Source organism: Ambystoma mexicanum, chromosome 2q (assembly GCF_040938575.1).
Source record: "Ambystoma mexicanum isolate Mex_15411 chromosome 2q, UKY_AmexF1_1, whole genome shotgun sequence".
Lineage (NCBI taxonomy): Eukaryota > Metazoa > Chordata > Amphibia > Caudata > Ambystomatidae > Ambystoma > Ambystoma mexicanum.
In genome coordinates this window covers 907,084,231-907,105,331 of record NC_090924.1, presented here as the reverse complement: position 1 = coordinate 907,105,331, position 21,101 = coordinate 907,084,231, and the positions used below count along the sequence as shown (strand labels likewise).

The window sequence follows — 21,101 nt, the reverse complement described above, 5'->3', positions numbered from 1 at the left end:
AAGTTGGGGACTGGGTATAGATAATCTAGGTATAGATGATCTGTAATTACGTAAATGTCTAAATGTAACTGTACATTAATAAGCATCTGATTGTACACTATACTGTCATTATAGATGTGTGGAAAAACCCAATAAAATTTGATTGAAAAAAAAAAAATAATAAGTGACCCTCTTCTCCTGGCGCTGCTTCCTCAGCAAGTTTCCATCAATGTAGAATCTTCAGGTACATCTCGGCTATCACTTGTATCAGTTCATTTAACTCCCTTAGGGGATCCCTCCAATTCTCTTGGCCTCTCATCTCTTTTTCAAAATTCTCTTTAAAGGTGTTCCTTTTTCTAGGGTTTCTTTCACTATGACTATCACATAAACTTAACAGTCCCTCTTTATCCGATACCCAAGTATCTTGTGTACTTGGAGTAATCTTATTCTTTTCAGAGTTCTCAAGCTTATCACTGGTTCAAGTATGATGACCTCAATAAATATTATCTCTTTTTATCACTCTGCTTCTCAATGGTATGAGTAGGATGGGCCCTGAAATGACCCTCTCTTCTAGTTACTTTGGCATCTCACTGGAACAAGTATAATTGACCCAGTGATGGTTCTCAGTCTTCTGGCTACTTTGCCTCTTACTGAGCCAAGTATGAGTATAGTATACGTCATTCTCGCTACCAGCCCTGGGTCTCCTGCGCTTCCCGTTACCTTTGGGGTGTTGGGACGGCGTTACTGAGTCAATAGTTTGCCTCTGAGTATTCTCCGTGGGTCAGGACGGCAACGTCAGCTGCATTTCTTGAAACCACCCCTCAACAGGTAGTTGTACCAAGACAGAGCTAATGAATTTAGCAGCCGTAACACTAGGCTTACTCTTCTCCAACTCTTCATGAGTGGAAGGGTTTGTGTCAAAGAGTAAATCTAGGACATTGTCCGGAATATCCTATTGCAAGTATGTAGCCAAAATATAGGCATTACCATGCATACATACATACTTTGTTGCATAGAGATTTTGCATTCGCGTGTCATGGACTTTTTAACTTGCAATTTCTGCTAAGCTGCTTTCGATAGCTTCTGAAATCCAGAAGACATTCATCAATCACATTTGAATCAAGAAATTCACTTAAAGGATCCAATGTGTTTTCAGGTATGGAAGTGAAGACTAGCTAGGGGGCTGTGACAGCACTAGTTTGTCTCAATTGCAGTCCGGTTTTGATACACCATTGTTCTCGCAAGATTTGGCATTCTTGTCCCAACGCAGGAAGGAGCAAGGCCATTACCTTTTGAACCCGATGCTGTTGGAACTAGAATTGATTGGGCTGGTTAGTTACCCATCATCACAAACTGACCCTTCTTGGCAGTTCTGTACTTCCCACCGAGAGCCTAAGAGACTGAGGACAAATGTACTTGTTCCTCTTCCGCAATGTCTGTAGTATCATCCACGACACACTAGTTAAAAGTGATTCTGCCGGAGAAGCGTCAATCAGAACCTCATTAAGAGGTGCAGGAGGAACCTCATTGAAAGACTAACAACTTCTATTTTACTTTTTGCACTAGAACCGGAAGAAAGTATTTGAATAACTTTTCTAGCACATAATTCATTATTGCCTTAGCCATGCCTGAGAATCCAGACTGGGAAGCTGAAGAATCCATAAGCATAGGCTAAGTGGATGTGTCTATGGTATGAGGCACTGCCAGTGGAGCCGATTGATCACTTTTCTTGTTATAAATGTTAAAGTCTGAACGAAATGTTAAAGTCTGAGTGATTTTAACACTTGAGCAAGTAAGTGGCTACAGATCGTTTATGTGGAAACACTTTTCTGCCTGATTCCATTTCCTGTGAATGGTTAGTTCACCCAAGGTGGCTCCCCCCACCCTTCCATGGAAAAATATGTGGTAATGATCACTGAATGGGGGGCTTGGCGAAAAGGAGCACCAGTCCTCTAGGTAGAGGTATTTGTGGGGACCCTCCATTCTCAAAATTATAGCAATGGCATTCATTATTTTTGTGAAAACTTGTGGAGCCGAGTTTAGTACAAATGGAAGCACTTTGTACTGAAAATATTGACCCACCACTGTAAAGCGTAACATTTGCCTTTGTGGTTGCCAAATGGAGGACATCCTGATAGGTGTCCTTCAGATCCAGGGAGCACACCCACTCTCCACTGCAGAGAGCCTCGTCTACGAGTATTGGCGTCACCATATTGAACTTTTCTACGGGAAGGGAAAGGTTGAGGTATGATGGATCCTGGACTACTCGCAGGCCCTGCCCAGTTCTCTTTTTGTTTCGCGAAGATTCTTGAGTAGTAGCCCAGACCCTTCCACTGCCTGATCTTAAGCCAGCTTTATTACTTCTCGAGAAGCGCTGGGAAACTTATTTGAAGGATTGGAGGCGATGACAGCAGGGGTTGAGGGGGTTGGAAGTGGGAGCCAAAAACCAATGGAATTGACTGATCTGAACAACGGGTTCCGATAGATGTGGCCCCATATTGACAGTCTAGTCTGCCCCCGACCAGGGTATTGTTGTCCCGAATGCTGGCTTCATTGTTTTATTGGATCTGAGGCCTGTGAGGAGAAGAGGGATGAGAAAAACCCTTTATTTGCTGTACGCTACTGTTTCCCTTGGTGCGTACTGGGCTAACAATCAGGTTGCCTGGCTCTCCGGAAATCCTTTAAAACCCCCGAATGATAATTGTTTTTGATCAGATCATGGTTGCACACTTGAAAACTGCTTTGGCGCAGGTTTACACAAGATCACCAAGGATTTAGCCGTTGGGCGATATTTGTTGGTTAATTCCTCGTCTGTAGAGGAATTAAACCATCCTGTTGTCTCGAAAGGAAGGTCTAAGATTCTGTTCTGGACGTCTGCTGTAAATTTAGTGGCATGTTGCCACACACTTGGTTCTGCTGGCCACATCAATTTATTTATATTTATATAGCGTTCAGACAGCCCAGGGGCATTGAGGCGCTGTTACTTGTCGGAGCTTAGTTACAGAGGTACAGGAATGTTAGCAGTCGTTGGTACATTATAAATACTAGAGACATAATTCTATAATTACAGCTTATACAATTGGTCGTTACATTACAGCTTATGCAATGAGTCATATGTATAGTATTCATGCAGATACGAAGGACCTAATGTGCGATACAGAAGCTTATGGCATATCTTGAGCAATTACCTTTGCTTCTATTAAGCCTACTTTAAAGGCTGCTAGGTGTTCAATAGGAAGATAAGGTAGAAAATCGCCAATCTCTCTCTGCATAGTATTTGGTTTGTCACAGCAAGTAATGTGTCAGAATATGCCCGTCTGTGGTGAAATCCCAAATTTAGGTACACTTTTTTACCAAAGGATTCTAGATGTTTGTCCTCTTGACAGACAAGACGAAGACGCTGCAGTAGCTACCAGTGATTAACGCAGGTGGGAATGAGAAGCCAACAGAACTGATTCACCCTCTAGTTGTCTGAACCTGGTGTCAAGGCGTTTATTTGTGGCCAGAGTAGAGTGAGGTTTAAGCCACAACTTTATTGCAACCACCAATACATCCTTCCGCAAAGTTATTCCAGAGTCGTTAGTCTGTCCTAAAGATAGAATCTGCGACAAAACTCCTACTTCCTGCAGTTCCAGGTGTAGTATCGGTACTCCCAGGAATTGAGCCAGTCCGTCATGAAAGGCTTTTACAGAATATTACGTATCTCCCTCTTTGTCATCATCATTTTCTCTGTGGAGAGATTTTCCCTTGTGGGTACCTGACCCTCAAGCCACATTGAAGAGTGTGCTCAAGTGTCTGGGTAGGTAGTGGCAGAGTCTTATTAAGTTAGGAACCACTTGTGTTGGTGGAACATTCACTGGTGGAGGAGGTGGAGGCAATGAAGCAGTTATCTGTGTGTGGCAACTGACATGAGAAGATCGGCATGGATGCATGCCACTAAATGTACAGCAAATGCCCAGAACAGAATCGTAGCCCTTCCTTTCGACCACACCTGTTTCAGTACTCTACAGATGGGGAATTAACAAAAAGACAAGCACCCAAGGAAGGAGGCTCAGTGCTGAGGTGGTGAAGAAAAATATGTGACTTACCGGTTTCTTTGATTACTGCCAATTGCAGGCCTTGAGGTGTTCTGACGGGGACCGTGAGATGATCTCTCTCCATCTTGATAGAAGGTTCTCGAGTGACCTCCGCGTTCAGAAGGCTGAGTTGAAGTCTTAGAAATCTTCGGCACCAATGGTTTTGGTGTCGACAAGGGCAACAATGGCGTTTATGTAAATGACGCTGATGGTGTTGAAGCGCGAACGACCACCTTCGAAGATTGTCACAGGAGAATGTGGCGTCTTGGACGGCGTCGAAGACTTCGAGCGCTCTTCTCGACTGACTCCTTTTCATCAGGGACCTCAAAGGTTCTCGACACGACTTTCTTCGAGGACGAGCGAGTGTCGGAACGGGAATGCTCTCGGCCAGCTTCCGAGGAAGACGCGGACCGAGGCTTGGCCTTTTCAAAAACTTCAAGCCTTTTCAGTCGAAATGCCTCCCACTCTGCAGATGAAGAATGTTTTGTGGAGCATCTAAATTTTCTAGGAGATTCGTCTGATGATGAAGATGGCGACCAGTGGTGCCACTTCTTCGATCTCCTCATCGAAGACGAGTGGCGGAAGCCACTTCGGGATCTCAACCTTTTTTCTCGATTCTTGCGTCGAGGAGAATGAACTCCAGACTCGATGGTCGAGGATAGGTCAGCTTTTTTAGTTTTATGACCTACGTGTAATTTCCCCTTGCTCTCTTGCAGGGCTTTAACTGTCATCGCCTGACACTTCGTGCAGGCCTCCGTGCCTTGGTCTTCTCCCAAGCACCACAGGCAAGATCTATGCGGGTCTGTGAAGGCCATCTTTAAACTGCATTCCTTGCACTTTGTGAACCCCAGCGAGGGGTAGTTTGGGTCGATGATGAGGACATATTCGATGATTTTCTTACGAAGAACGTGACTGCGTAGCAGATAAAAGTTAAGGGGGCGCGCCGAATCTCCGAAGCAACATGTTCCGCAGTAAAACGGAACTGAGGCTAACGGGCGCCGCACGTGCTAGTTGTACATCCGATGACGTCAACCTCGACGGAGGCCTTCAGGGACATCGACTCGACACCATCGACGCACGGCGCCCTCTGCCGAGAAATGTTTCTGATGCAGCCGAAGCTGGACGTGAATATCAAAGATGAGGAATACGTTGGAGGACAATCCATTCGAAAGGGTTGGTCTCTGGAAGAGGCCAGTCGACACCGCAACACAAAACATGGGGTGACCAGTAAGGCCTCCTCTCCAAGCTGATCCCAAATGGAGGTGGGAAAACCCTCTGGGGTAGAATCCCCTACCCCCTGAATGTCAAAGATGTTTAGTGGAAGGTGGCTGAAGTCCAATGAAGATATAAGCTGGAAACTGATTCAAGGCAGGAAGGGAAAAGAACAGTGAGAGCAAGGAAACAAAATGCAGAGAACAGATTTCGTAGAACAAGGCACAACACAGTATGGAAGGAACAAGGAAAACACATGAAGCAGAGGACCGCAAGAGACAAAGCAGGATAGGAGAAGGAACAATGGAAGACAGAACACCAACTAGCGCCGGTGCAGCTTACCGAAAAGGTGCAACACAGGGAGCCTTTGAATCGAACCAGAGATATCCAGGAAGCAAGACACTGACATCATCCCACATGCAGAGGCAGACGCCAGCTGAGAGAACTAGACCGTCACCTACGCCTTTCAAAGACGGTGCAGCGGGACCACAATGTGTGTCTGAAACGCATATCTCGCCAAGCCATGACAGCGTCACAGAAGGGAAAGTAAAATCCAAAATGACAGCTGGTCTTGATGTTACTTTAATCTGGCCATTTTGGCCCCATCTCTGCCCACATGAGGTTGGTCACGTTAGCCAATCAGATACAGCTCAGCACAGAACAACACAGGTGCACACCATTATCCATAGTTCCACCAAAGGGAAGGAGACGACTCCGAATATAAACCCAGCAGCTCAGCCTGGCAGGGAAGCAACTGTAGAGCGAGATAAACACGGGAAACGGGTACTCCTGGAGAAAGAGCTAGAGAGAGATCCGGCACCATTCAAGGTAAGACTGGAGTGTGGGGAGGAGATTTAAAGACAGAGTGGTGCAGGGATCACATAGTTTTAGAAATGAGGGTGCCTAGATCACCCTGCGATTTGGAAGTTGTGGAGCAGGAGTTACCCCAACATTATTAAGTGGGAGTGCAGGTGTTTCCCAGGCTAGAGGTGTGAAGAAGGTAAGAGGGGCGGCAGAGGCTGAGTGGGATAGGGAGAGAGGACAAAAGACATGGAGAGAGATGGAGAGGGGGAAAGATAACAGGAGAGAGAACTATGCTCCTCTATCTGCCTTACTGGATGACCACAGCGATCATCCAGCAGATGAGACCTGGGATTAGTCTATAGGACCGGGGGCGAGGGGAGGAGACTGGTTGCCCTGCCAGGATTGACATGTAATATGGTTCTGGATAGTTCTGGGGTACGTGACCTTGGAAAGACCACAACAAGTAAATTGGTAAACACAGACTTGTTCGCACCCCCCATGACCCTTGGAAGGAAACTCTCAGCCCTATTACTTCTAATTCTCAGTTTTGTTCCTCGCCTTGGTTATTTTGAAAGCCTAAAAAAGCACAAACCTCTACAGGACTATTAATCCAGATTCTAACCATGAGGCAGCAGTGACCCATCACCATTCCAGTTATCGACTTGCCCCCTGGGCAAAGGAGAACGCAGACAATTTCACCCACCTACCGCTTCCGATATCATGGACCATAACATCCTTACCACAGAACAGTCCTGCAGCAGTTCACCCTCCTAACACGCACACAGACATCACCTGGTCCGAGCTGATCCTAACTGGCATGACCCAGTAACCTGCAGAGTTCCACAAGTCTTCAGCCAGTCAACAGTCATATTCCAAACTCTCCAAGGAACACCTGGGGCAACTCCTTGCAAACAGACAAAGAAACAACACAGATGGGGCCCATTTTTAATTAAATATCCATTGCATCAATGTCATTGTTTGTCTTAAGCACTGTCTGTATCTTGTCCAAGCCCAGGTTTCAAGAGCATACCTGAAACTCATGCCCAAGTAGAGAATTTGCTGTTGGAAATTAATTTGTACGGATTCAGATCAGAACTCGCCCAGGGAAAAATCATACCCAAGAAGACCCAAATAACATCATCTCACAATCCTATAGAAGTCAAGCCCATAATCCAAAACAAGGGTTCAGAACGGGGGGCGTGGCTACAGGGCCATGTGAACAGACGTGCTCATGGAGGAGCTCCGATAGATCCTGCAAAATCCGTAATATTAGTGCACTCGGAGGTTCCCGTGGCAACAGAAAATGCTTGTGATTGCATATGAATATGCGGAGAGTGATCACAGAGTTTGGAACTGGCAGAACGTAAGGGTTCCTCACCCTGTAACGAAACGGAGGACGCAGCGATTTGTGAAGGTACGATCCAAAATGGCGGATGACTAGGAACAAAGGGACGGCCCGACCTCCAGGCAACACTGCAGAGGAGCGCAGACGAAAGACCGAAATACGCGACTCCAGCCGTGGCAAAAATAGACGGCATGCTTGGGAAGATTCTTGCAGCTGAATCGGAACACTGAGGCTTCCACGCCCTTGCTGCACTGGGTGCGAGCGGAGCTACCTGATGCTGGACCCCGCAGCCTAGATGCCGACAAGAGCTGCGGATGGCCCCGGCTGGAAATGAATAGGAATGAGGCACTCGGCGTGAAACCGGAATAACAGCTGCGCAGCTCTCGTGGAGCAGCTGAGAGCAGACACACGGTAGCGGGAAGCGTTGGGGGCAGGGTGCAACATTGTAACACGGTCGCTTGCCACTTGCGGGTGTGAGGAGCTGGGAAGGCTGCGCGCAGCGGGGGAAGGAAGATCCTTCAAGCATAAAGGCAAAGGAGCCGCTTGATGACACAAACTACTACGTCGAGAGGCACACTGTGAGATGGTGGACGAGAGCCCTTGCTACGACCCCAGTCAGGGTTGGATCCCACTCGGATGGGACCTTGGCTTGAGGTAGACAGTGGAATATGCACCCATGGTGCGAATGCAACACAGGTCAGCACCACTGAAGGGGGTATAACAGTGGAATAAGAGACTTTGGGGGCACCTGCATAATTTGAGTGTGTGATTGGGTGCTGCGCAACACTATAGAGATTGTGCCCCAGGACAAGTCCTGTAAAGCTGCGGACGAAGACCACTGTGGAACACTTTGGAGCGCAATCAAGGGGCACACTAAGGGGTGCCTGCACAACCCTAGACAAACCGGGAGCATTACCAGAGGTACAAACACCACGGTGTTGCGGGAGACTTGGAGGTGATCCGAATTGGCGACTCACCCAGCGAATTGCGGCGGGAGCCCAGGAGTCCAGTGGTGGGGGGCCTGGACGAGCGGTGGAAGAGGCTTCTACAGAGGGACAATTGAGGCGTGAGGAAGAACACGCTCCATTGTGGGCAGAAAATAGGCCCCTCTCTCCCTTGGTTGTGGTAAAGTGGGAGTAGGCGGACCCAGTGGCTGTGAGATGTCGAGCAAGCCTCTCAGACAGAGAGTGAAGCAGCCCACACTGGATGAGTACACCAGGACACCGACGGGCTCAGAAAGTGCTCGGAGCAAGGACAAGACACCCGCAGGCGGCATGGCCGCCGCTAGTCCAAACCAGGATGTTTTAGCTGCGATCGCTGAACTGAAAGCGGACTTGAAAGCCGCTTGGGAGGCCAAGCTAGAAACAGTGGTGGCGGACCTGAAAACAGTGCTCGACCTCAAAGTGGGAGAAGTTCGGGAAGAGTTGAACCTACTCCGACAGGACGTGAGGACCCTGTCGGAGCGTACGGAGAGCCTGGAGAAAGAGGGGAGCGCGAACACGGCGGATTGCGCCTCACACAAGGCCGACCTGCATGTCTTGACGCAAAGAGTGCGCAACTTGGAGAATAGAGCTGAAGAGGCAGAAGGGCGCGCCCGGAGAAACAACATCCGTATTGTGGGCATCCCGGAAGGAACGGAGGGCCGTAACCCCACGGAGTTCATCGAGAATATGTTGCTCCAAGAGATCACTGGAGGTGTGCTGTCGCAGGGATTTGCAGTGGAGCGAGCGCATAGGGCATTGGCTAGGAGGCCTCCACCGGGCAGTCCGCCCAGGCCAATGATAGCCAAGATCCTTAATTATCGAGACTGGGAGAGGATTTTGGAGCATTTTCGTAAAGGAGGAACCATCAAGAGGGGGGAGGCAACTATAACGGCCTACCCGGACTACACCATGATGGTGCAGAGGAGTCGGATGAACTTCGGGGTGGTCAAAAGGAGACAGAGTGGTGGGGAAGAAATACATGCTCCTTTATCCGGCCAAATTGAAGGTGTTTCACAACAACAGATCCTTGTTTTTCGAGACGCCTGAGGAAGCCATGGGGTGGCTGGACATGCAGGGCAGCCCCCAGGAGCCGGATGTCCGAGCGGAAGAAGGCGGAGAAAGAGATAAGTGATCAATGATGGGAGAGTGTGCAGCTAGAGACTATGGGACTTGATTATAGTTATTGTCACGGCCCAAGAAAGTCGGGCCCAGAACTGGATGGTTAATGCACTGTTTGCACTGCAATTGTTGTCTTATGAAGGAGCCTTTCAGGGCTAGTCTATACACCCCCGTTTAGTGTTTTTAGTTAAGTGGCCGTTAGGGCGACTTTACCCTACTGGGCTCTGTGCTTATCAGCCAGAACTAGATGTGGGGGGGCCTGAGATCCAGGGATGGAGCTGGGCAACAGTTGGGGAGGGAGTTGGGGGGGGGAGGGACGGGAGGGAGGAGAGGAGGGAGTGGGGATTGTTGGGGTGTATATAGTGTTGGGAAGTTTGAGTTTGGTCGCGAGCCATATGGGAGTATTTTTGACGAGATATCTGGACAGCACGGAGGGGTGGGAGTGGGTAAGGGAGAGAGAGCAGGATAGTAATGAACTATGGGGGAGCTTAAATTACTGACATGGAACGTCAGGGGGCTCAACAGTTATCTGAAACGAAACAAAGTCATGCTATACTTGAGAAGACAGAAGGTAGACATCGCATTATTGCAAGAAACGCATCTGACCCGGGATAAACTAGAGCTGGTGAGGGGAAAGTGGAGGGGAACGGTGGTGGGATCCACGTACTCGGCCTATGCCAGGGGTGTGCTGGTCTGGGTGGCGCCACACGTCCCGTTCCAGCTGAGGCGGAAATGCGGGACACTGAGGGGCGTCTGGTTATGGTGAGAGGGGTGGTTGAGAACAGAGAGGTGTGTATAGTGAATACATATGCCCCTAACCAGGGCACGGCAGAGTATTTCCGGACCATGTGTACCAACTTGAGCTGGTGTGTTGGGAGTGCGGTGATATGGGGAGGGGATTTTAACTGTGTGTTGGATCCGGGGATGGACAGATCCGACGATAAGGTGGTGAGGCCTGCCCCGGCAGCCTGGGCATTACAGGCGTTGCTACGTGACTTTGAGCTCGAGGATGTGTGGAGGACCAAGCACCCCGACGAGAGGCAGTACTCACACTACTCGGCCCCACAGCAGTTGCACACTAGACTCGACTATATCTTTGCCACATCGGACGTATTGGTAGATGTTTCTAGTGTGGAATACAAAGCGAGGGTCCTATCAGACCATTCGCCTATGGTGGTAGAGTGGCAATATGGCCACCCCAGGGCACGGATCCCGACGTGGCGTCTGCGCGCTGAGGCGCTTAAGGACCCGGTTTTTAGGGAGGATGTGCGGGAAGAAATTGTTAGCTATTATGAGACAAACACAGGCAGCGTTGACTCGGCGGGGACTCTATGGGAGGCCTTTAAGGTGGTGGCACGAGGGGTGGCAATTGCCAAATCAAAAGGCTTGCAGAATGGGGTCCTGGCTGATCTACTGAGAGCGGAAGGCGAGCTGGAACAGACATTGAAGAGCGAGCACATAGATGATAAGCTGGTGCTTAAACTGCAGCAGCAGTGTACGGAACTTTGGGGAAGGCTCTGTAATTTAAATTACAAAAAGTATATTGAGAGACGACACGCGGGAGGAGATAAAACGGGCCGTCTTCTGGCATGGCTATATAAAAGGGAAACCCCGAGACCCCCGATTAGGACGATAACTAGAGAGGATGGGGAGTTGATAGATACCCAAGAGGGCATAAACAAGGAATTTGCGAACTATTACAGGGAATTATACAGGGATCTAGGGGGTGGTGGCCGGGAGGAAATGTTAGAGACCTTGCAAGATATTGGGTTGCCCAAGATAAGCATGGAAGAGAGAGAGGAACTAGATGCCCCAATAACGTTGGAAGAGTTGGAGGCGGTCGTCCGGCAGCTACCCACTAGCAACACCCCGGGAACGGACGGTCTGCCTAGTGAATTTTATAAAGCATTTGGGGCGGAAGTGCTCCCCCCGATGCTTGACATGTTTAATGAGGCGTTTGAGACGGGGAAGCTGCCGGAGTCGCTCAGAGAGGCGGTCATTACACCACTCCCTAAGCCCAACAAGCCCGGACATAGTTGCGGATCGTATAGGCCATTGTCTATGTTGAATCAGGACAGCAAGATACTAACGGCTGTCCTGGCAAATAGACTGCGGAGAGTGATAGGCAAGTTGATCCACCCGGACCAAACGGGGTATGTACCGGATAGAAATATCACCCAAAACCACAGGCGACTCCATCGAGTGATCGAATTGGGATGTAATGATGAGGGGGAGATGGCGATTGTGTCATTGGACGCTGTGAAAGCCTTCGATTCGGTTAGATGGGAATGGCTGCTGGCGGCCTTAGGAGAGTACGGACTGGGACCGGGATACATTAGATGGGCGGAGTTGCTGTACAGTGCTCCATTGGCTAGAGTGCGGACGGGTACAATCATATCAGAGAGGTGGCAACTTAGCAGAGGCACTAGACAAGGGTGCCCCTGGTCCCCGATGCTATACATTCTGGCTCTGGAACCTCTGGCACTGTATCTAAGGCAGCAGTATGATATGGTGGGTATTGAGGTTGGGGGGGAAAGGCACCTGATATCCCTGTATGCGGACGACTTGTTATTGTACCCGAGTCATCCGGAGGAGAATTTACAGTATGTCCTGGACGTTATGGAGAGGTACGCGAGGTTGTCAGGCATAGCGGTCAACCCCCAGAAATCGAGCATCTTTCCGCTGGGCAGCTATAGGGAGGTTCCCATAGACAGGTTGCCAGTGTTGCAGGTGCCCTGGTCAGTTCATACATTTCGTTACCTGGGGATAGATGTCTGCCACACGGTGGAAGAAGAACATAGGTGTAATACTGAGATGGCTGTTGAGAAAATACGGGCATGCATGAGTTTTTGGAAGAAGTTACCTTTGGCGATGATGGGGCGTGGAGCGATGATTAAAATGGTGGTTCTGCCTAGGCTGCTACATTACTTTAGCAACATCCCATACATGATCCCTAAGAGTTTTTTTGCTAAAATAAATGGGGTTTGCAGAGAGTTCTTGTGGCATGGTACTCGAAACAGAGTAGCGCTTTGGAAGTTGCAGAACTTTCATGAAAAAGGGGGAGTCAGACTCCCAAACTTTGAGGCCTATTACATTGCGAGCCAATTACAGTTCGTGACCAAATGGCTCTCCGATGAAGTAACTCCAGAATTTAGATTGTTTGAGCAAGAATGTGCCCCGTTTCATCTAAACGAAGTCATCTGGTTGCCCGAGGCTGTCACAAAGAAGTACCCGGGGATGGTGAGGCTGGGGTGGAAGATGTGGAGACGAGCCTGCAAAATGATGGGAGACCCACTCCCGTGCTCTCCGCAGGTGCCGCTAGTTGCCTTGGCAGGCGAAGATGGCAACTGAGAGGGATTATCAGGACCTACTGGGAACCTGTGGGGCTGGTGACATTGGGTGACATGTGGCAGGAGGGCGCCATCAAGGGGTTTGTAGAACTTAGCGAGGAGGCGGGATTACATGGGGGCCAATATGTCACATATCACAGATTGGGGAGGAGAATTCGGGAACTATGGCCCGAGACTACCCTGGCAAATGAACCGGATGTTATTATGGGAGTGATATATGATACAGCGGAGGGGGGACATGAGATCTCTAGGCTATATGAGATGGTGATGTCGAAGGTTGGAAAGGAAATGACATATTTACGATCGGAGTGGGAGAGTGAGGTGGGGACCCAGATGGAAGATGGGATGTGGGAGCGGGCTCTAGGATATCACAAGAGGGTGTCTAGGAATGCTAGATTACAGCAAATACAGTTATAGGTCACGCACAGGGCGTATATGACCCCGCTGAGGATATCCAAATTTCGGAACGCCGGAAGACAGGCGTGCCCTAAGTGTAACGAAGAGAATGCGGACATGACGCATATGTTCTGGGCGTGCCCAGTGATTGAGGGGTTCTGGGGGGAGGTGGCGCGCAAGTTGGGAGAGAGAGGGGTCACGCTTGCTGTAGACACCGCCTGGGCATGTTTGTTGGGTGGGTCTCCCAGACCTCGGAAGCAGAAGCATGTGGGCAAACTAAAAGACTTAGCGTATGTGCTAGCCAAACGAAGAATAGCCATGGGCTGGAAAAAATGTCACAAGCCACGGGTGGAGGTGTGGTGGAGTGACCTGCAGAAATGGGCGGCGGCGGAAACAGCGGTGTGGCAGGAGGCGAGTTGTATGGCTTGGGAGGAAGAATTGGGCTCCCTGATGGCATGGAAGACACTGATATCCTGCATATTTGGGACAGGGGTGGATTTGGAGGAATTGGATGATAACGATGCCCAATCATGTGCGACAGATACAGAAAACGACATGGGAACAGGCTCGCGGAGAGGGGGGGATCAGGGGAGCAGTGCGCATTAATGATTGAATGTTAAATGTGATACTGTTAATTGCACTGCGGTTTGGTGTGTATTGTTGTTTGTTTTGAAAAACTAATAAAAATTTATTTAAAAAAAAAAAAAAAAAAAGGGTTCAGAACAGTACATGCCCTGGTTGTCATATCTGGGCAGTGGCAAGGCCCTATTTGTAGGTGGTTCCAGATGCCACATTGTCTTCTCTAAAAAGCCACCCAGCATGATGCAGCATGCCTCATCATAGGACTAAAAGTTGAACCACATCACGCCCATCCTCAAGGAGCTTCACGCTTCATGTTGAAGGCAGCCAGCAACACCTACACAAAAAGTCACATCCAAACCACCACTACCCAAACAAGAAACTTTCTGGAGGCCAATGAAGCAACAGAAGCCATGATACCACCATGGTAAAACCAGAAATGTAAACCGGAACCAGCCCCCGACACCCCAAGCATCCAGCCTCTGAAAAAGGTTAGCAATGCAGATCAGATTGATCTGCACCATCCTACCCTCTCTTCTAAGAACATCTCACCAATTGCTGAATGGGTCACTCAGCAGTTTGTCTCTTCTCCCCATCTGGATCTCTCCCTGAAGCCAATCCAGCTTGGCTACCCCTGCACCAGATCTATAACACGCACCCCCTCTCCCCCAATATATAGCCTGTGATATAGCTCTGCTGTGTAAGAGCTAGGTTTGTGCTTTATACATTCAATACATACAAGCTTATGGATAAGGTACATGCGTTAGCAGTAATCTTACTTGGAAGCCATGTTTTGTTGGTTTACATTCATCATATGCAAAAACAAAATAAAAATGGGGATAAAAATGTGTACAACATCAAACCACCAAATGATTGTGTTGTATAAGAAAGAAGCCAAAATGACAGCAAAATAGCCACAATGTACAAGTAGCACTGTTAAATAGTCGAAGAACAAAATGCAGACAATTGTGGGAGGGGTGGAGTTTAAGGATTTATGTATCTATTTTTAATCCCAGCTAAAGGGAGATGAAACTAAAAACGAGACTAATAAAAGAGGTCCTCACCGTAAGAAGTTTTGTTGTGATTCCAGCATCGACAACAGCTTTATGCATGGCACGTAGTGTTTCTAATTCTGGAGCGGCAATAAATACAACATAGGGCATAAACTCCGATGTCCTTAATACTTTCAGTGCCTTAAGACAAAAAGGAAAATATGAACAATCCTCAACATCTTTGACAGGTTGAATTACACAACAAAATAGATTTTAAATGTGCTAAATATACATTCATGTTTTTTATAATGTGCATTTTTGATACCATATCGAATTCTTAGAAAGCACATTAAGTAAGGAAAATCATTTATGTAACCACTTTTTCCTATAGTATTCCATGTTTCACATTAGCAAGATCCTGCTAGGTCCACTTTCAATATTAGCAAGACTTTGCAAATTACTTACCTCTTGATAATGTTCTTTCTGGTGGATTTTCCTCCCACGGATTCCTGATCGATGATTATCCTCTTAACAGCTGAGGTGTAGATAGGATTATCATAGATGAGCATTCCGTAGGAGGAAGGAATACATTAGAAATATTCAGCAAGAAAAGAAGTTAAGTTGATGGAATTTACCAGTTGAAGCGGAAAACAAATACAGTAATTCACCAGATTTGGATCCAAATGCAATTGGAGCTCTGCCACCGCAATGCACTGGGCAGGACATCACTCATGCTCATTGACAATAAGCATCTTGAGGATAGTATTTACAGTGCCTTTATGCTGGTACTCGTATCCAAAGAAATTCGACATAAGCATTTCTGGGGTACTACCATTTCTCTGTAGCTCGTTTTATTCCTCATGCTTGTGGGGATGTACAGGTCATCTGTTTTGCACTTCAAAACCAATGTCCACTCATCTAAAGTTTTCAGTCCATTTCCAAGTCTTGATTACAGATGGTAAAAACACATTTGAAATATTTTTCAGTGAATTACATTTAAAAGGTAAACACTAACATACCCTCCTCAGAGCAAACTAGACATGGCTCTGGCTCAGCATTGTTGTAGAACAGAGGACTTACTTTTCCTTTATTTCTTTGTCATGACAATGTTTTTCTTTCTTTTGGTATGTAATCTGTGCTGATTAAATGCGTTAAGACTGAGGACAATAGAAGTAAATTCATACCTGAATGGCTGAGAAAGTGATTGGGTATGTGTGTGTTGGGGAGCAGGAAGGGATTTTGTATCCAGTTTGCTTGTCCTACTTTCCATGATGACTGAAGGTAGAATGTCGAGAAATGACAGTTACGCACCATAGGGACTACCTTACTCCTAGTCCATAGTCGCCTTTCCTCCATACTTGTGGGACATTCCATCCATCTGGACGGGACTGGAGCACTTTTAAAGTAGGAAAAAATGGTCCTTTTATTTTTACGCAGGGCCACTGCACGTGACCGCAGCCCCGCCTTCCTGAGCTCCGCCCCATACATCGCCCTTCAGTCCTTTTCTATCAACAGGTCCAGTACCATTTAGCAACAATAGAGGATACTTATTAGAGGACAGGGGACTATGGACTAGGGAGTAAGGTAGTCACTACAGTGAGTAACTTTGTCATACTCCTACTCCCACCCACTTTCCTCCATACTTGTGGGAGATTCCCAAGCACTGAATAAAGGAAACATGGCTGGATGGAAATGTCCCTTATTGTAACAATTTCTGAAGAACTGCCTAGCCAAATTGGGCATCAGCCCACGTAGCAGCCTTGGCTATGGACTCCCGAGGGACATATATTTGGAAGGCAACAGCATCTGCTTTCCCACGGACCAGATGTGCATGAATGCCCTTTGGAGGCTGAAGGACTTGAGTTTTGTAGGCATTGGAAAAACAAGAAGCTATGCAATGAGAGATGGACGCTTTCAAGGCAGGTTTCCCTTTTGGGTCAGCAAACGTAACTAAGAGTTGTGAAGAACTTCTAAGTTCTCTCGTTCTGTCGAGGTAAAACTTCAGAGCACGTCTGACATCTAGGTTGTGTAAAACCCTCTCGGCATCGGAGACTAGGTTCGGGAAGAAAACTTGCAAAGATATGGACTGAATGGAATTCGGAAACCACTTTGGGAAGGAAATTATTCTTGTGGAAAGTTAGGAACGGATGTTCGACAAAGACCTTGAAGCTCACTTATTTGTCTCGCCGATGTTACCGCAATCAGAAAAGCCACCTTCCAAAAGTTACTTGAGCTCGGTAGTGGCCATAGGTTCAAAAGGTTTATGACATAAGGCGGTGAGGACCATATTCAGATCCCATTTGGGATGAGGGGCCCAAACCGGCGGAAATAGATGACCTGTAAAATGTCTCTTGATGACCGGGTTTGCCAGTGAGAAAGAGCAACTGTCTGTGGACAGATAAGCCACAATGGCGGATAAGTAGTATGTCCTGCATGACAAGACATGGGTGCCAGAGGCCGCACGGTCAGATACAAAAGACAAGACACAGTCAAAAGAAGCCTGCCTGGGAACAAGCTGTTTAGCTAGACACCAATGAAAAAAATCAGAGCCATTTGCTCCTGTATTGAGTTCTAGTAGAGGGCTTACGTGCCGCTTGAATCATGCGCAAGTTATCCTCTGGGAGGTTGAACTGCGCTAATGATCGGAACTCAGTTACCAGGCCACCAACCCGAAGGATTGTGGGGAGGGGTGCCACAACTGGTTATTGCTCTGGTGAACAAGGTTGGGAATCTGCAGCAACCTGATCGGGGAGCATACCGACAGGTCCTGCAGTTCCGAAAACCATAACCTGGCTGGCCTGCAAGGAGCTATGAAGAGGAGAGTGCAGTTGGAAGCACTCCGAAGTTTCCAGAGTGACTGATGAATCAGCAGCAAAGGAGGAAAAGCGCAAGCCTTCATGTTGTAACAAGGGATCTCGAGAGCATCCCCCGAGGAAGACACTCCAAGCCCGTCCCTGGACGCGTAAAGAGGGCGTTTCCTGTTCACTGAGGTTGCAAAGAGGTCCATCGATGGAGAACCCCATTGCTGGAAGATCCTGATGAGAACATCAGTGTTCATCTCCCGCTCGTAACTCGCCGCAGTTTGGCGGCTGAGGGAGTATGCAGCCACATTGATGTGACCTGGAATGTGCAGAGCTTGAAGCCAAACATTGTGTTGGATACCTCAATTCCAAATTTGAATAGCTAGGTCCACCAAGAGGACACTTGGTGCCCCCGTTTATTGATGTAGAACATCGCTATGGAAATGTCATTGCGAATTCGAACCACACTGTTAGTGATAAAGGGTTGAAAGCCTTGAGTGCCAGAAAGACTGCCAGGAGCTCTAGGTAATTGATATGAGACCACCTGTTTTGGGGGTCCACAAATCGTATACCTCGAGGTAACGCAGTGTCACTCCCTACCCCAGAAGGGAGCAGTCTGTGGTAACCGTTACTTGTGGACAGGGCTTCTGGAAGGAAGTCCCGACTGAGCGGTTGCTGGCGCACGAGCACCATTGAAGATTTGCAGTCATGCAGGATGGGACTGGAATCATCTTGGTGTCCGGATCCGTAGCCTGAGACCAGCAGCTCTGAAGAGCAAGCTGAGTGCGCCTCATTTCCAGTCGTGCAAGAGGCAGAGCTAACACGCAAGAGGCCATGAGTCCAAGGAGTCTCTGGAACCACCAGGCCGACATGTGGGAGGACTGCAGGAAGAGCTGGCACGTGGTTGAAAGGTCTACAATCCTGTCCCCCGAAAGGAACACTGGTACTGATTGTATCCCAATGGAGACCCAGAAAGATCAGGTCTTGAGCAACCGTCAGACGATTTCCGCCAATTCACCGACAGCCCAAGATGGAACAGGAGCTGAAGGAGTGACTGAAGATTGGCCGTTGTGGCGCGTGAACAAGAACTGCGCAGGAGCCAATCGTCCAAGTATGGGTAAAAATGAACTCCCTGCAGTCTGAGGAATGCTGCGATGACCGCCATCATCATCTTAATGAAATGCAGTGCCGAGCTGATACCAAACGGTAGCACCCAATACTGGAAGTGTTCCGTTCCCACTGAGAACTGTAAATTTTTTCAATGCAGGATCCAGATCAGGCTATGCATGAAGGCATCCTGAAGGTCTACCACGCTGAGCCAATCACCCTTCCGGAGAGAAGACTTTATCTGGCTGGGCGTAATAATCTTGAATTTCTCTTGGGGTAGAAAGAGATTGAAATTGGAGAGGTTGAGGATAGTGCGCAGGCCAGCCTGGTTGGGTTTGGCCACTGTAAACGGATGAGAGTAATAGCCCTCCCCTTGCTCTCGCAAGGGAACAGGCTCCACTGCTCTGAGGTTGTTAGGGAGAATTGTCTGTTTAGGCTGAATTTCCTAACCTAGTGAGTCCCCCAGCAGCTTTGCTGGATTTTTGGGGTTTATGTTTTTTCTCCTGCCAAGAGTGAGACTCTTTTACCCTCACTCTTGGGCATGATTTGAGTGTGTTTCTTTGAATCTAGATGTGTTTAATGGGCTATGGGGTATTTTACCCCATAGGGCTTCATGTGTTTTTGTGATGTGTGTTACACAGCACCCTCAGTGCAGTAACACAGGGGTGTCATAGTGACCCCCCAGTATAGACTCCATACCCTGGGACTGACTACTGTCTCCCAGGGCATGTAAAGTCACCATTGACTTTACTAGTCTTAAATTCTGAACAGAACCAGTACAAACCATCATATTGTGGACGTACTGGCTGGGGCAATTCAATTGCCCCAGGGTCTGTTAGTCGAGGGGGCACGTTTCCGTCCCCCCTGATCGAGTTTTGGCTGGTGGCAGTGGATACTACTTTTTATATTCAACCGCAAACATTTTTCTATGTGATTTCCCAAGGTTTTAGGCTACTATCTTTATTTAATTATTTTTCGGTAGCCTCGAACATACCGCCGGTTTATTTAATTAATATTAATTCTCCGGTTGGTATTTTTTGCCAAAACTTGATTCTAAAATGGCGTTTGTGTTCTCTTCTGTGACTCCAACCCAAGTCGAGCCCTTTGTTCCACTTTTTGGGGGGCTTCTCCACAGAAGCCCTCCAAAGTGGTGCCACTCTGTCTGGGGTACTTAGGAGGGGTGGGGGGATTTAGGCACCCTGGACTGAGTTGCCTAGGCAACTCAAGTCGCACTCCATCCTGATTGGCCCAAGTGGTGAGCCGGTCGGCTCACCACTAGGCATGTTTGAGTGACAGCTAGGCTGAGTGAATGGGGGTTTTCTGCATAAAAGCAGGGCTTTGGGGACTGGAACTTCGGAAGTCGCCACAGGACCTAAGAATCCGACGAGGGAGAAGCTGAGCCGACCTGCCACAACGCCACCACCGGTGGAGCCCTGCTGGACCGTCTCACCACTTTTCCCAACGACAGAGGAGATCTCCCGCCGGAAAGTCTTCTTCCTTTGACTGGTGGGGATAACCAGTTTCACTGTCTTTTCGCCTTCCCCACGTACCTCGTGGTCGCCTTGCCTGTGCCAAGCACCCCGGCAACCGGGATACCACGTTTTACCACGACCGCGAAACAAAGGTACCACCTTTAACCTGAAAACTCTGCGGCTGGTTTCTTCCCTGGTAGTACAACGACCTTCAGCTTTCCTCCAAGTCGAGATCTTCTCTTCCCCTGGACGACGGCGTGACTTGCACCCACTGCCACGAACAACTGCCACCGCTGGAGGATCCTTCCCACTTAAGGTACCGTGTCCCGCCAGGCTTCCCTTGCTACCGACTGTACGGGGTAGATTTAGCCCCCGGCTTTCGACCCTGGGTTAGCCTGGGACACCCTGGCTAAACTTTCCTAAGCCTCTCTAAACTCTTTTTGAACTCGCTGCAAGACTTTCTAAGCCTACTGGAACTGTGTGATCTTGGGCGCATTTGTGCTCTGCTCTCTCTAAGAGTGGGCCCAGCCTTTGGACTTCGGCTCACCAGTGACTTTTGCTCTTCTGCCTTGCTAACAGTGTTCCTAAATCTTAGAGTGGTGTACCTTTCCATATTCTGTCTTTTTCCCTCCCTTTCTCACAAACTTATTGGAGTGCCATCTAGTTAAGCGCTCACCTCTGTATGAAAATAAGTGGTGTTTTACTGAGACTTATCTGATAAGGAAAAAGGAGTGTATATATATTACAATAGTAATTGTGTTTAGAATATTTTACAACAAGAGTGCTGGAGTGTTTCTAACTGTGTTTTTAAATAAATAATTATATACTTTGATACCAAAGCTCTGGTCAGTGTTTGCTTGTATTGGTGTGTCTGAGTGCCTATTGT

General features: G+C 48.2%; 1 protein-coding gene across 4 annotated transcripts in view; it reads right to left on the bottom strand.

Moving 5' to 3' along the window:
* PALS2 (protein associated with LIN7 2, MAGUK p55 family member) overlaps nucleotides 1–21,101 on the bottom strand; it is a 1,716,257-nt gene that overhangs the window by 160,826 nt on the left and 1,534,330 nt on the right. For all 4 annotated transcript variants that reach the window (XM_069648194.1, XM_069648191.1, XM_069648193.1 and 1 more), the window contains one exon: nucleotides 14,908–15,036. In XM_069648194.1, coding sequence (XP_069504295.1) covers nucleotides 14,908–15,036 — 129 coding nt within the window. The remainder of the gene's footprint in view (nucleotides 1–14,907; nucleotides 15,037–21,101) is intronic.